The sequence below is a fragment of the Salvelinus alpinus genome, chromosome 22 (assembly GCF_045679555.1).
Source record: "Salvelinus alpinus chromosome 22, SLU_Salpinus.1, whole genome shotgun sequence".
NCBI lineage: Eukaryota > Metazoa > Chordata > Actinopteri > Salmoniformes > Salmonidae > Salvelinus > Salvelinus alpinus.
In genome coordinates this window covers 17,885,538-17,902,162 of record NC_092107.1, presented here as the reverse complement: position 1 = coordinate 17,902,162, position 16,625 = coordinate 17,885,538, and the positions used below count along the sequence as shown (strand labels likewise).

General features: G+C 43.0%; 1 protein-coding gene across 1 annotated transcript; it reads right to left on the bottom strand.

Annotated features, from left to right (window-relative positions):
- Positions 1-6: 6 nt before the first annotated feature.
- On the bottom strand, positions 7-6,507 carry LOC139549157 (AP-2 complex subunit sigma). The gene is made up of 5 exons (XM_071359317.1): positions 6,343-6,507; positions 5,191-5,340; positions 4,708-4,821; positions 2,224-2,283; positions 7-1,553 (listed from the first exon to the last, which is right to left on the bottom strand). The coding sequence occupies exons 1-5, from the start codon at positions 6,343-6,345 to the stop codon at positions 1,452-1,454; spliced, it is 429 nt and encodes a 142-aa protein (XP_071215418.1). The 5' UTR covers positions 6,346-6,507; the 3' UTR covers positions 7-1,451.
- Between the last annotated feature and the right edge of the window lie 10,118 nt (positions 6,508-16,625).

Here is a 16,625-nt window from a genome sequence, read left to right as displayed (position 1 = left end):
AAAGCACAGGTTTTAACATTTTATTTAGTACTTTGATTTATTTTTATATATATACACTGACTGGGTAGTATAGCAACAGGAGACCAACATCTTTCAACAATCTCGGACAGGAGAGGGGAAGCAGTACATCGCACTAAATCCAAATTTAAAAAAACTAACAAACCATAATAGTAACATGTGAAACCTGTGATGTGTTGGGAGGTGCAAGACTGGACATGGTTACAATGACAGACAAGTTACAAGGCGGTGTTGTCACAGACCTACTAGACAAGTGCCTCTAGAGTTTTGGTCATATCATTTGGCCTCTGGTTGTTGGAAAGCCCATTTATGTCGTACGAATGAGCTGACCAGGGAATATTAATGGAATTTCCCCCAATTCAGATCTGTGTATTAAAACACTCGGTGACAACGAGACAGGCAGGAGAAGCTGAGGAAAGGCCTGGAAAAGACAATGGTTTCACACTATTATGCATAAGATACACTGTATATATGTACACCATACAAAACAAACTTCACAGTACTGCTTTACTTAAAATATATATCACTGTATAATTTCCCTTAAAGTATGTGTGTATTTAAAGTTGAACATATCTGGATGTGACTAACAAGCACCATATGTGGAGTGGAGACGCATTGTCTGATATACAACCTGACATGATACTGAGAGTTATTTAATATCACAGAGAGTAGCTACAACCCTGCACAGGTTGCCATTACCAGACCTCTCAACGGCACACTTAAAGTGCACTCCATTGAACTGTGAACCACAACGAGAGGTCAATGGCTTCAATGGGCATTCGTAGCGGTGGTTTAGTCACTCCTCAGCTCAAACTGTGATTCTCCCAGACAAGACATGTGGTGCAGAGAAGACAGGGATATCACAGGCAGTTTACAAGGGTTTTCTGATGTTTTTTTTTTAGCTACTGTAGTGACACTGGGGTTGCCAGAACAGTGAATCCTTGTCATCCTCTCTCTCCACTAGTATAGGTTTGACGGCGGGATGTACAGGTGAATAACTGGCAACCTTAATCTAACTGCCGTAAGTGCAGCCTCCAGCTTGAGACAGGGCATAGAGAGAACATGTATTTTCAGTGCTGCAAATATACTCATCCAGATGATTTTACTTGAACTGGTGGTTAAGAAATTAAATGATAAGGGCCATATCTGCAGCACCAAAATACAGCCTTTCTGGGGCATAAGAGGTTGAAACTTTCTCATTGTTGCGGATCGAAATGTAATGTGTAGAGCCGACTCGATTCCGATTCTGCATGACCGAAAACGATGTCTGTTCTACACCATGCATTTCTATCTGAACGTTCTGTGACTGCACCCTCGTGAATAAGCCCCTGGTTTCTGTAAGGGGTGGAAGATGGCAAATGAGAGGGGGTCCTTTCCAGAGTGACATTGATGGTGGGTGGGTGATGGACTGGTCAAGATGGCTGCCCTGTTGGCTACTCGAGGGACTGGAGCATTAGCAGCTGCTTGAGGACCTTGGTCTGGCTCGTCTCTCTGATCTCCCCCGCCAGGAACATCTCATCCACCACCGTGTACACCTGGGACAGAACACACAGGATAGGTAGAGGCAGGTTAGGTCAGAGGCCAGCCTACTGCACTGGTCAAATTCCCTGTGCGCACACAGCTGTAAAAAAAAAAAAACGGAAGAGTTGGGAGAACTGTATAGATCCTGCAGATTCATCTCCACCCAATTATGTAAATGAGCCTTTCTAGCAGTGCGTAGGCCTTGCTGCTGTGGCACTAGATCTAATAGAGAGGGGGTTGATGTTGAGGCAAGCTGTTTGCCATCATGTCGCTTTCTGGCACTTTCTGTTTTATTCGTGAATCCGAAGACATCACAGAGCGCAGCAACTTTTAGCGTGGGCTGCGCTTCTTTAAGGTTCAGCGAGTGGGCGAATATTCAGAAATGCCTCACGTAATTGACACGATAACTGCTTAAAGGGCAGTCATCAGAGGAGTCTTAATTGCTTAACATTTCTGGCAGAGGAAAACCAACCCCCACCAAATTGATGTGGATGAGCCTAGTTGACTGATTGTTGTAATTACGCATCCCATCCTCGTTGCCATAGCACCTCCCCATTGCAATGAAAGAAAATACATTAAAATGGTATCTTTTCACCTCCCCCGGGTTTTTTCCGCTCCTTTCTGTTGTTCCTCTTAGCACAGAGTGTTTGTGGTTTTACAATTCATCAACACTTTTACTCTTACCTTGTAGAAGTTGAACACCAGGTCCAACTCGCACACATTGTGGAAATACTCATTCAACACCTAAAGGGGGAAAAGATGACATGGGGGTCAGGTTTTGTTACATGAACTATTTAGTCTAATTCATAGCTAGGATACAGTGTAATCCATAGTACAAGGCTGTGGTCTGAAGTAGTGCACTAGCCTATATAGGGAATCATTTAAGGGCCTGAGGAAGTCCAGCATTCCAGGTCGCGGTGCTCTTGAACCCGAGTGTCAGGAATCTCAGCTGTTTTCCTTCACGGCCACATTCCGCCTGCCCCTCGGACAGGGAGCACAGTGCGAGCTGTTCCGCCATTTCCCCTCGACCTGGGAGGAAAGCCACTCAGGCAATGCTTTTTGGGAATATGAACGAACACCACCAGAGAGATTTGTCCTTCCCCCACTTTGGTGTTCTGGTCTTACTTTTGCGTCGAGTCAGACTCTATATGGGGCGTATTACACTGGGTAAGAATGCATAGAAAATAGAGCCCCACAGTCGAGGTGTCATAATACCCATAAGACCTAGCGGTCAAACAGGGAAATGGTTCCAATTTTTCCACCATGCATGATTTTAGAAACACTTCAAATTAGTGATGCACCGATATGACATTTTTAGCCAATACCGATATCCGATATTTTCCCTTGCAAAAAAACCCGATACCGAAATTAAACATTTTATAATGCTTAAGGCCGCTAGTACAGTTAAATAGTTCACACACCGGTTTAAGGCACTGCATCTCAGTGCAAGAGGCATCACTACAGTCCCTGGTTCAAATCCAGGCTGTATCACATCCGGCTGTGAATGGGAGTCCCATAGGGCAGCGCACAATTGGCCCAGCGTGGTCCGGTTTTGGCCGGGGGAAGCCATCATTGTAAATAAGAATTTGTTCTTAACTGACTTGCCTCGTTAAATAAAAAGGTTACACACAAACACAAGCTTGTTGACCAATCAGGACCTGAATATGACTGCAAGTCACATAATTTAACGCGTTCATACATTTATTACGTAGTTATTACACATTGATTACACTAACACCCGTATTTGATTCATCGATACGTATGCTATGATGCTGGTAAAGTTGTCTCGCGCACCTACAGTGCTGGTCATAAAAAAAGCTAGCTAGCTCATGGATGCAAAACGACATAATCTGTTTCAGAAACTAGCTAACTATACAGCTAGGTATCATCATCTAAAATAAGATCGGTCTTATAAACGAGGGTTATTTGATTAATGGTGGTCGGACCCATCTATGTGAAGCTAGCCACAAGGATTAGCCACAATAGTGGACTTTGGTTAGCCTTCAAAATAAAAGTATGTCATTGACAGTGATGCAAATTAATACAAATAGTAGAATTATGCCATAATTGAAAAGATCATGCTAAACAAGGTTGGAATGTTATATAAAATCAACAAAAGGCTATGTTAATTTGACAAAAATCTGTTAATCACACTGGATGTATTATACTTTAGAATTGCATTGGGACATACTTATTTCACTGTACAGCCTTACCGATGGATTGTTGATCAATGACATGGGGTATCAGTCTACTCAGTGACACCCAGAGAACATTAGCATCGTAGCTCTTATTGCAGGCACTCTAAAAAAAAACTGAATTGAGCCACATTTATTGTCAACCTGTGTATTAAACACTATTCCCAAGGAAAAACAATACTGCGTTTCTAAAATCCCCTATGGGAAAAATGGTGGGAAAACAATTGGAACTATTGCCCTGTTTGACCGCTAGGTTTTATGGGCATTATGACTCATACTGTGGTACTCTATAGGTGTGTTCGTAAATTTGCTCTGGTTATCTACTCCGATTTCAGAGCACTCGCGTCTGAGTGTACCAGAGTGCAGAATAACTGATGAATATAGGAACACTCAACACCCGTTGAATATGGCCAGTGTCAGTAAACGTTGGCAAAAAAAGCGTAATTAAATAATTGTTGCCAGCAGCACAGTTACAGTCACCAACGCTCTGGATAACCAGCTCGGCTAGGGTGAGTAAAATGGTCAGAGTGAGGTGTTCTCGCATTTATGATCGGAAGTAGCTAGCATGCTAGCCAACGTTAGCCAGTTAGCTTGGGTGCTTGACTGCTGTTGTGAGGTCAGAACGCTCAGATCAACCCTACTCCTCGACCACTGTGCTTCCTGAACACTCCAAGAGCGAAACGCTCAGAATTTACAAACAGACAATCTGACAAAACGCTCCGAATTTACGAACGCCTAAACCGCACTCCAGATTGAATTTATGAACACACCCTATATTCTAAAGAGCTGTAGGAGCACATCGATACGATAATTTACCAATAAAGCATGCCTAATCATTCAGCTATGAATGTGGAGATTTGATTAGCCCACATTCCTTCACATAACCAGCCAAAGAGTCATTGACATGAAACAGCTCCCACATTGTGTGTCATCATAATAAACAGTATACGTGTGAGTTAATGTCTTATCATACCTCCACAAAGTTGTGAATGCCCTCCAGGTATGCCAGGTTGTTGTCTGTCACATCCACACAGATACAGAAGTACAGACCAGCATAGCGCCTATAGATGATCTTGAAGTTCCTGAACTGAAGACAAGACAGACAATTGTCTCAATATGTGCTTTTCATTTAAGAATAATTAATAGCATATCGAATTCAACTTGGTTAACCAATTAGAGTTACAGTATATCGGTGGAAAATATAGCCTATTATCCACCGCCTCTTCAGTGTCACAATGTATGCTACAATTTAGGCCCATGTCATTGTAAAGCCAAGTAAACAGTACGCCAAATGCAGCTGCAGACCTTTGAGTTACAGTACCAGGTAGCTTCCAGCCTTGCTAGAATGGCCAGATAGTGACAATGAATACAATTGCCAGAAAACAAATAGCCTACATTAGGGCACACACAGACTCCAACGCACAGACATGGCATCGAGTAAATCCTTCTGCCATACCTCCACAAAGTTGGTGTGCTTGGCATCACGGACAGTCACCACAGCGTGCACCTCCTCAATCAGCTTCTGTTTCTCGTCGTCATCAAACTGCATGTACCACTTGGCCAGTCGGGTCTTCCCTGCTCGGTTCTGAATCAGGATGAAGCGGATCTGTATGACAGGAGCAAGGGAGAGAAAATGAAGAATGAGAAATACTCTGCAGTCTAGTACAGGGGTCTCCAACCCTGTTCCTGGAGAGCTACCCTCCTGTAAGGTTTTTGCTCCAACCCCAGTTGTAACTAACTTTGTTCAGCTTATCAACCAGTGTGCTAGATTAGGGTTGAGTGAAAACCTACAGGAGTGTAGTTCTCCAAGAGCAGGGTTGGAGAGCCCTGCTATCGTAACTTAGCTAGCTACATCACAACATTCTGCACTTGGCATATAGCCAAGCTAGACTATGCCTGAATGTAATGTAGCTAATAGAACTTGATTTTCCCGTTCTTCTTGTCAGAGAGTCAAAGTTCTACACACTTAATTTCCATTTGAACATTAGGAAATATTGAACGCTCGCTAGCCTTGTCTTGAATATGGATTCTCAGATCTAACTATGGGTAAGTAACGTTAAGCATTTCACGGTAAGGTCTACTACACCTGTTGCATTCGGGGCATGTGACATAACATTTTATTTGATTGATTCACTGGATGTTCTCACCACCCCATGCATCATCAGTTTCACCTATAACCTACAACTATAACAAACACCAATAACAGTGCATTTCTGAGCATGGATTGGTTAAGTGTTGCAGACAGATTCGCATTCCTTTACAACACCTAACGTTAGTTAGTAATCTAACGTTAGCTAGCCACACCCTTTCAGGTCAAGATATATAGCTAGCTATGTTAACTAGCTAGGTGGCTAACTAGTCTAACGTTACTGACAAATGCAAGCCAGGCAGTTATTCGTAAAAAAAAGTCGGGAGTCAGATGTAGTTAATCGATTCATTTAGTTAGGTTTGTTTAATTCGAATATATAACGTTATCTAGCTAGCTATACTTTATAGGCTTCTCATACATTTCACAGGAGAGATTGGCGAACGACATTGGCTAGCTAGCGGCTATGCTAACGTTAGAGCAAAGTAATTGGCCACAAAATGTACCCAATTGCAAACATACCATTGTCTTTTCTTTGAGTCAGTTGTTTTAAAACAAATAGGAATTCCCTTAGCCTGGTGACTTATATTTGATTTTACATAAATTCTCCAAATGACAGGATTGTTTTGACGACCGATTGCCCGCTATCTTACCGAGCAGGAAGTACAGGAAAAGCTAAAGGCGAAAGGCATTGCGGGAAATTTAGTTTTATTTGACCAGTAAAATCGTCAGATTTAAAAGTTAAGATAATTATATATCCCTACAAGAACCAGCATGCACCCCTCTCCGGCTTCTTGTGTCAGCTGCAGATTCGTGAGGTCCAGTCACATGAATATTTGGCGCAGGTTTGGTCAATCATGTAAAAAAAAAAAAAATCAGAAGGGGAAAGTAAAAATTTTGCCGTATAAATCATTTACAGTCACTTTGACTTATTGTCATTTATGGCACATTATATAACGGGTAAATCAGTTCCTGAATTCTGATAGGTTACAACCGCATTCCCGCCGGTCTATTCCACAAGTTAGCGCCGGCTAAAACTGACATTTAAATTGCCTATTTACTCTGTTCCATTTGACTGTGCAATCCACTGTCTCATCAGCCCAGCCAGGTTATTTATGAACTTGATCTCCACTATTAAAAGCATATAGACATGATCTCACATTCCTTTTAGACTAACATTCGTTTTCAACAGGGGAGATTTGTATAAACCTTGCAGTCTGTCTCCGACATTTGCAACACAGTAATGAACGTTTCGGGATTTAAGCAGGCAGCGTTTCTCAGCTGGCATCGTTTTTATGGATATAAACAAATAAATATAAATTGAAAAAAGGTACAACTAAACGAAGTGCAGGTCCTTTGCAGTCTTTCAAGCTTCAGTTTGAAGTGATTGTGTTAGCTGTGTTGTTGGCGAGCTCCTCTGAACAATAGTATCCTGACGATTGAGCACATTTTCTATGCCAGTCGAAATCACGCCTCATTCGCTCATTGTTATGGATGTATCCAAATAAATGTCACTAAAAAAAGAGCTTAAACAAATGTGGCTACTTTGCTGCACTTTTTGCCGTGACCGTAAATTAGCCGTAGTTGGCTAGCTAACAAGCAAGGGTTAAGAACGTTGCCAGCCAGTATTGCAATGGAACATTCAGAATGAACGACTGGGTCGTATCCATAGATGCAGAACAAAGAGACTTCTCTGGCAACCGAACCAACAGAACGAACGACCAGCTGGCTTGGGTAGCAACCCTTGATTTGTGTCGGGACTATATATTGTGGAAGGATTAAACAGTATTAATAAATTCGTCAAAATAACGTTTTTAATGGAAATATTGCAATCATTATTTGAATATGTTGGTAACCCCTTTGTGTAAAAGTAATAATGCCCTCGAAGCCAGTGTTTGGAAGATATATTGGCACGTTTCTTCGTCTCGGGCCTAACAACACCCGTGCCAATATATCCTCCAAATACCGGCTTCTCTGGCATGATCACTTAGGATGTGTTCCTAAATTCAATCTGGAGTGCCAGAGTGTGTTCAGAGCGCACACTGGACGAACCGGTCGAGGAGTAGGGTTGATCAGAGCGTTCTGACCTCACAACGGCACCCAAGCTAACTGGCTAACGTTGGCTAGCTACTCCCAGACACAAATGAGAGAACACCTCACTGTGACCATTTTATTCGCCCCAACAGAGCTGGTTAGGCTGTTTTCATGTTATCCAGAGCGTTGGTGACTAACTGCTGCTGGCAACAATTTAATTACGCTTTTTATTGGCTGACGTTTACTGACACCGGCCATGTTCAACTGGTTGTTCAACTGGTGTTGAGCTTTCCTAAATTCATCAATAATTCTGCGTTCTGACACACAGACGAGAGCGCTCTGAAATGAGAGTAGATAGCCAGAGTGAATTTACGAATGCACGCTTAATACATTTTGTTGACATCACTTCAAGTATGTTGATAAAGTATCACTTAAAGCTAAGTGGGGGCTCCCGAGTGGCGCAGCTGTCTAAGGCACTGCATCTCAGTGCAAGAGGCGTCACTGGTTCGAATCCAGGCTGAATCACATCTGGCCGTGATTGGGACACACAATTGGCCCAGGGTAAATAAGAATTTGTTCTTAACTGACTTGCCTAGTTAAGTAAAGTGCTATGGTTTTTGTGAGTTGCAATGAGGAATCCAATTATCTAAAATAAATATAGGCTACAACATACCACTGTGCTTGATTATGAAAAGGAAAAAAAGAGCCAGATATTTTACCTAAAAACAAATTCTTATTTACACTGACGGCCTACCAAAAGGTCTGGGATAAATAAATAAAAAATATATATAATAAAATAATTGTATATATGAAGTTTACATATACTTAGGTTGGAGTCATTAAAACTCGTTTTTCAACCACTCCACAAATTTCTTGTAAACAAACTATAGTTTTGGCAAGTCGGTTAGGACATCTACTTTGTGCATGACACAAGTCATTCTTCCAACAATTGTTTACAGACAGATTATTTCACTTATAATTCACTGTATCACAATTCCAGTGGGTCAGAAGTTTACATACACTATGTTGACTGTGCCTTTAAACAGCTTGGAAAATTTCAGAAAATTATGTCATGGCTTTAGAAGCTTCTGATAGGCTAATTGACATCATTTGAGTCAATTGGAGGTGTACCTGTGGATGTATTTCAAGGCCTACCTTCAAACTCAGTGCCGCTTTGCTTGACATCATGGGAAAATCAAAAGAAATCAGCCAAGACCTCTGAAAAAAGATTGTAGACCTCCACAAGTCTAGTTCATCCTTGGGAGCAATTTCCAAATGCCTGAAGGTACCACGTTCATCTGTACAAACAATAGTATGCAAGTATAAACACCATGGGACCACGCAGCCGTCATACCGCTCAGGAAGGAGACGAACGTACTTTGGTGCCGAAAAGTGCAAATCAATCCCAGAACAAGTGCAAAGGACCTTGTGAGGATGCTGGAGGAAAAAAGTACAAAATAATCTATATCCACAGTAAAATGAGTCCTATATCGACATAACCTGAAAGGCCGCTCGGCAAGGAGAAGCCACTGATCCAAATAAAAAAAAGCCATAAAAAAGCCAGACTACAGTTTGCAACTGCACAGAGGGACAAAGATCAGACTTTTTGGAGAAATGTCCTCTGGTCTGATGAAACAAAAATAGAACTGTTTGGCCATAATGACCATTGTTATGTTTGAAGGAAAAAGGGGGATGCTTGCAAGCCGAAGAACACCATCCCACCCGTGAAGCACGGGTGTGGCAGCATCATGTTGTGGGGATGCATTGCTGCAGGAGGAACTTGTGCACTTCACAAAATAGATGGCATCATGAGGTAGGAAAATTGTGTTTATATTGAAGCAACGTCTCATGACATCAGTCAGGAAGTTAAAGCTTGGTCGCAAATGGTTTTTCCAAATGGACAATGACCCCAAGCATACTTCCCAAGTTGTTGCAAAATGGCTTAAGGATAACAAAGTCACGGTATTGGAGTGGCCATCACAAAGCCCTCACCTCAATTCCAAAGAAAATTTGTGGGCAGAACTGAAAAAGCGTGTGCGAGCAAGGAGGCCTACAAACCTGACTCCGTTACACCAGCTCTGTCAGGAGGAATGAGACAAAATTCAGCCAACTTTTTGTGGGAAACTTGTGGAAGGCTACCCGAAACGTTTGACCGAAGTTAAACAATTTAAAGGCAATGCTACCAAATACTAATTGATTGTATGTAAACTTCTGACCCACTGGGAAAGCTGAAATAAATCATTCTCTACTATTATTCTGACATTTCACATTCTTAAAATAAAGTGGTGATCCTAACTGACTGAATACAGGGAATTTTTACTAGGATTAAATGTCAGAAATTGTGAAACTGAGTTTAAATGTATTTGGCTAAGTCGTATGTAAACTTCTGACTTCAACTGTAGATAAGGGCAAAACACACATCACGACGAGAGACAACACTACATAAAGATACCTAAGACCACAACATAACAAGGCAGCAACACATGACAACACAGCATGAGCGCAACACAACATGACAACAACATGGTAGCAGCACAAAATATGGAACAAACATTATTGGGCACCGACAACAGCACAAAGGGCAAGAAGGTAGAGACAACAACACATCACGCAAAGCAGCCACAACTGTCAGTAAGAGTGTCCATGACTGAGTCTTTGAATGAAGAGATTGAGATAAAACTGTCCAGTTTGAGTGTTTGTTGCAGCTCGTTTCAGTTGCTGGCTGCAGCAAACTGAAAAGATGAGCGACCCAGGGATGTGTGTGCTTTGGGGATCTTTTAACAGAATGTGACTAGGACAACGGGTGTTGTATGTGGGGGGATGAGGGTTGCAGTAGATGTCTCAGATAGGGGGGAGTGAGGCTTAAGAGGGTTTTATAAATAAGCATCAACCAGTGGGTCTTGTGACAGGTATACAGAGATGACCAGTTTACAGAGGAGTGCAGTGATGTGTCCTATGAGGAGGATTAGTGGCAATTCTGATGGCAGAATGGTAAAGAACATCAATCCGCTCGAGAGCACCCTCACCTGTCGATCTATAAATGATGTCTCCGTAATCTAGCATGGGTAGGATGGTCATCTGAATCAGGGTTAGTTTGGCCATTGGGGAGAAAGAAGAGCGATTTACAAAAGACGAAACCAAGTCTAGATTTGACTTTAGCCTGCAGCTTATATGTGTGCTGAGAGCAGGACAGTGTACCGTCTAGCCATACTCCCATAATCAAGATGTCTCATAGAATTTTGACCTATTCCATTATCATTGATTTCTGTTCACCGTATTAAACCCCAGAGGAAAGAAACCATGCTACTTTTACATTTTTCCACAGCCCAAATGAAACGTACATTACAAACTCTCGGACATCATGCCTTCAACCACAAGGCCTATTTGCAGGGTGTAACATAGGCCATTATACAGGAAGACTGGGGCACAACCCTAAATCTCAGCAAAAACAACAAAACACACGTTGTCTTTCACAGCCTGTGACTTTCACACCAAAGGCAAGGAATACACTTTTGTTCCCAATCCCACACCAAGCAATAACAGAAAGGAGAGTCCGACATTTATGTTACATCCCTTTGGCTGTTTTCTGCAAAATCATGGCCCCTGGGTTTGTTAACTGGTCTGGTGGGTAGCCGATCCGCTGCAGAACATTGTCCAGACAGCTTGGACAGCTCCTCTGTGCTGTGCGTTAGGCCGGGGAGGCCGAAGGGGGAGGGTGGTGATTGTCAGGGATTGCACAACTGTGAGTGGGAGGAATGTGTGTGCCCCTGGGACCCAGAAATATTTCAGCTGCAGAGCGAGTTGAGAAGGGATAGAGAGAGTAAAGGGGGAAACCAAGTAGAAGCAAGGCAGCTTCTTTCTCTCGTTAGACTGCTTTGCTGTCTTGTTTTCCAATGGGTTTTCCAAGGCTGTTGTGGCTTTAAATGAATAGGAGTGTATGAAACAGTTCAGAGCATTTCCTCAATTTATACTCTGGTTAAAAACCAAACAACGTTCAGAAAGGTCTTGGTCAGAGAGATCGGTATAGCTGGGCCAGCTTGTCGCAGTGAGTATCCCAGTAGTAGTTCAGTAGTGAAGGAGAAAATGAAAAACGGGGACAAATTATGAATACAACTTTGACCCCTGCTAGTCTTGCTCAGTGTGACTGGGGTCATGCAAATATTGCCGTGAACTCACTGACTAATATGATTGGACAGCAAGCAGCTTGTTGACTCGGCATGCTGTACTTTCAACTTTGTTTAAATGGAGGATGTTCACCTAAAACATTTAAAATACGCAGATCAAGAGTAACTGTTAGTATGTGGACTGTTTTAGACTATTTAGCAAAGTAATTATGATAAAATGTTCTGCCAATAAAGAAAGTTATCCAACACACAAAAGAATACATAAGGATCAGTTAGTCACAGCCTGATTCGGACTGCAGGTTGTAAGGTGTTGGGGGGGCTTTCTCGGATCTTGCGGGGGTCCCTGTGAAACTGCAATACACCTGTGTGTGTGAGACACAGGGAGAGATTCAATGCCTAACAAAGTCCCCAAGCCACTAAACATCTGAGTTGTAAAACAAAAGCTGAAGAACATAAGCACATCCAGGTACTTTCTTCAGGTGCTGGAGTTGTAGGCCAACTCATGGAAAACAGAGAGGGAAATGCCGTGCACTGCTGCTCATGCTCCCAGGTGATATTTATTCATAACAACGTTTCGACCCTTAGGTCTTCATCAGGCATTGTAGAACAACAATCATATTTAGTATCGCAGTACATAATTTCTCTCTCTGTGGAATCTCGATCTTTAACTTCCATGTGTTTGCGGTTTTATATTGTCAAGTCGTATACTCTTGGGGAAGGCCATAGTATTTAAGCTGACATGTTATAATCAGGACTACTGAATTCTTCTCAGGTGAAAAAAGTTATTTCCAACAATTCAGTGAACAGCCAGTTCATGAGTAAGTCTAGAGGACTGGGATTAACCTTTTTGAGTTTATAGAACTTCTGAATGGCTAAATCATAATATTCTCTTTCCCATTCTCCCTGTGTGCTGGATCAGATATATGATTAGTTCATGTTGGGAAGTAAGATTTGTGAGTGTCGTACATACATGATTTATGCACGGATGTCAGTGAAGCTAGTAAGTTAGACATCGGTTGCATTTGATATCAGATACATCAAATGCAATACAAGTATGCTGTTTAACAGAGTTTACTTTTGTGGTGAATGCATAACTGACATGATATTGTGAAAATGGTTTATATCTATAATTGCCAAACATGGATACATGTGTTCTCCTGCAAGAGTTGGGGTAAATTCCTGGAGAGTTATTAAAATGCATTTTTTTTAATACAAATTTGCTGGAAGTGTTTTTCCAGTTCTTGCAAGTTGCATCTAATTTCTTGTCCTAAATTGCATTGACCTAATTTCCTAATTATTCTACCAATTAAAGGCATGTGCAGTTAAAGGGGCAATCAGCAGTTGAAACAATAACAAAGCTTTTTTCCAATACCCTGTTTTGAGCCAAAGCTGAGGGATGTGGCTGGAGAAATGTAACCACTCTACAATTCATAGACAGAGCTATGGATGCAAGGACTGACTGTCCATGATATCAAAATTATACACGGAGTATAGTCAACACTAGGAACACCTTCCTAATATTGAGTTTCACCCCCCCCCCTCCCTTTTTCTCCAAAGAACAGCCTTCATTCATCGGGAATGGACTCTACAAGGTGTCGAAAGCATTCCACAGGGAGGCTGGTCCATGTTGACTTCAATGCTTCCCACAGTTGTGTCAAGTTGGCTGGATGTCCTTTGGGTCGTGGACCATTTTTGATACACACAGGAAACTGTTGAGCGTGAAAAACCCAGAAGCATTTCAGTTCTTGACACAAACTGGTGTGCCTGGCACCTACTACCGTACCCCATTCAAAGGCACTTAAACATTTCCACCCTTTGAATGGCACACATACACAATCCAGGCCTCAATCGTTTCAAGGGTTTAAATATCCTTCTTTAACCTGTCTCCTCCCCTTCATCTACACTGGTTTGAAGTGGATTTAACAAGTGACATCAATACGGGATCATCGCTTTCACCTGATCATGTCAAGGAAAGAGCAGGTATTCTTAATGTTTTGTATACTTGGTGTAATTTGACCACGTTTTGAGTTATAGTGTTTTACATTCACTTTGTTTACAAACATTGTAGTAAAACAAGCTTATATTTTGCGTCCTGATGGGGTCTGACAGTTAAACTGAGCTCCTGAAGCATTTATATATATATTCGGAGTTCCGAATTAAGCAGCAGCAGCTGAAAAGATGAGCTCCTACAAATATTGAAATTTAAATGTTTTTTTTAGAGTAAAGTACATCGAAAAAAAATCAAAAGAAAACTGCAAACTGAATAGGAGACCAAACAAGCAGCAAACAAAGAAGAAAGGCTTTTGAAAAAGTAACAATTTTTCATAAAATTATACTGTTTTCTTAGCTAGCTAAGTTGTTTACCTGTTGCTAGGCAGTTGCTAGGGACATTCCTGAAAGAAGCTAGCTAGCTAACAAGGAGTGTCTAGTTGGCAGAAGAGAAGAAGGGACAAAGAAGGGACAAAGTGGGACAAAATAAGGACAGAAGAAAAGGGAAAGGGGACATTAAGGTGAAGCAGTCCTCTAAAGACACAAAAGACAATAATACAAGAAACAACACTTCTATTGCCTCTCCCTCTACGATACGCACTTCCGGTTTGGTTTGGAGCGAGTAGTTGCATTCCGCTTTGCTCCACAGGTAGTATTACAGGTAGTATTACATTTCATTTCATTACAGTACAACAGTTTGATTTGTTTGATCTTAGCTGGCTACATAGCCGTCTTTGTATCCAAGATAATTGTGTAGTCTAGAGTAATTGTCGAGGTTACCTAGCCAGTTAGAGGTTACCTAGCCAGCTACACTTTCAAACAAAGTCAACAACGCAGCCACTGCTAGCTAGCCTATTTCACCAGCCAGCAGTACTATATCATTTTAGTCAATAAGATTTTTTGCAACGTAAGCTTAACTTTCTGAACATTCGAGACGTGTAGTCCACTTGTCATTCCAATCTCCTTTGCATTAGCGTAGCCTCTTCTGTAGCCTGTCAACTATGTGTCTGTCTATCCCTGTTCTCTCCTCTCTGCACAGACCATACAAACGCTTCACACCGCGTGGCCGCTGCTACTCTAACCTGGTGGTCCCAGCGCGCACGACCCACGTGGAGTTCCAGGTCTCAGGCAGCCTCTGGAACTGCCGATCTGCGGCCAACAAGGCAGAGTTCATCTCAGCCTATGCTTCCCTCCAGTCCCTCGACTTCTTGGCACTGACGGAAACATGGATTACCACTGATAACACTGCTACTCCTACTGCTCTCTCCTCGTCTGCCCACGTGTTCTCGCACACCCCGAGAGCTTCTGGTCAGCGGGGTGGTGGCACTGGGATCCTCATCTCTCCCAAGTGGACATTCTCTCTTTCTCCCCTGACCCATCTGTCTATCGCCTCCTTTGAATTCCATGCTGTCACAGTTACCAGCCCTTTCAAGCTTAACATCCTTATCATTTATCGCCCTCCAGGTTCCCTTGGAGAGTTCATCAATGAGCTTGACGCCCTGATAAGTTCCTTTCCTGAGGATGGCTCACCTCTCACAGTTCTGGGTGACTTTAACCTCCCCACGTCTACCTTTGACTCATTCCTCTCTGCCTCCTTCTTTCCACTCCTCTCCTCTTTTGACCTCACCCTCTCACCTTCCCCCCCTACTCACAAGGCAGGCAATACGCTTGACCTCATCTTTACTAGATGCTGTTCTTCCACTAATCTCATTGCAACTCCCCTCCAAGTCTCCGACCACTACCTTGTATCCTTTTCCCTCTCGCTCTCATCCAACACTTCCCACACTGCCCCTACTCGGATGGTATCGCGCCGTCCCAACCTTCGCTCTCTCTCCCCCGCTACTCTCTCCTCTTCCATCCTATCATCTCTTCCCTCTGCTCAAACCTTCTCCAACCTATCTCCTGATTCTGCCTCCTCAACCCTCCTCTCCTCCCTTTCTGCATCCTTTGACTCTCTATGTCCCCTATCCTCCAGGCCGGCTCAGTCCTCCCCTCCTGCTCCGTGGCTCGACGACTCATTGCGAGCTCACAGAACAGGGCTCCGGGCAGCCGAGCGGAAATGGAGGAAAACTCGCCTCCCTGCGGACCTGGCATCCTTTCACTCCCTCCTCTCTACATTCTCCTCTTCTGTCTCTGCTGCTAAAGCCAATTTCTACCACTCTAAATTCCAAGCATCTGCCTCTAACCCTAGGAAGCTCTTTGCCACCTTCTCCTCCCTCCTGAATCCTCCTCCCCCTCCTCCCCCCTCCTCCCTCTCTGCTGATGACTTCGTCAACCATTTTGAAAAGAAGGTCGACGACATCCGATCCTCGTTTGCTAAGTCAAACGACACCGCTGGTTCTGCTCACACTGCCCTACCCTGTGCTTTGACCTCTTTCTCCCCTCTCTCTCCAGATGAAATCTCGCGTCTTGTGACGGCCGGCCGCCCAACAACCTGCCCGCTTGACCCTATCCCCTCCTCTCTTCTCCAGACCATTTCCGGAGACCTTCTCCCTTACCTCACCTCGCTCATCAACTCATCCTTGACCGCTGGCTACGTCCCTTCCGTCTTCAAGAGAGCGAGAGTTGCACCCCTTCTGAAAAAACCTACACTCGATCCCTCCGATGTCAACAACTACAGACCAGTATCCCTTCTTTCTTTTCTCTCCAAAACTCTTG

What these genes read in the sequence shown, in the direction of transcription:
- LOC139549157 (XM_071359317.1), bottom strand. An exon ending in GCATTCACAACTTTGTGGAG is followed by an intron (nt 2,284 to 4,707) that starts GTATGATAAGAC and finishes TTCCCCCTTTAG; the next exon opens with GTGTTGAATGAGTATTTCCA. An exon ending in TGGTGTTCAACTTCTACAAG is followed by an intron (nt 1,554 to 2,223) that starts GTAAGAGTAAAA and finishes GTTCTGTCCCAG; the next exon opens with GTGTACACGGTGGTGGATGA.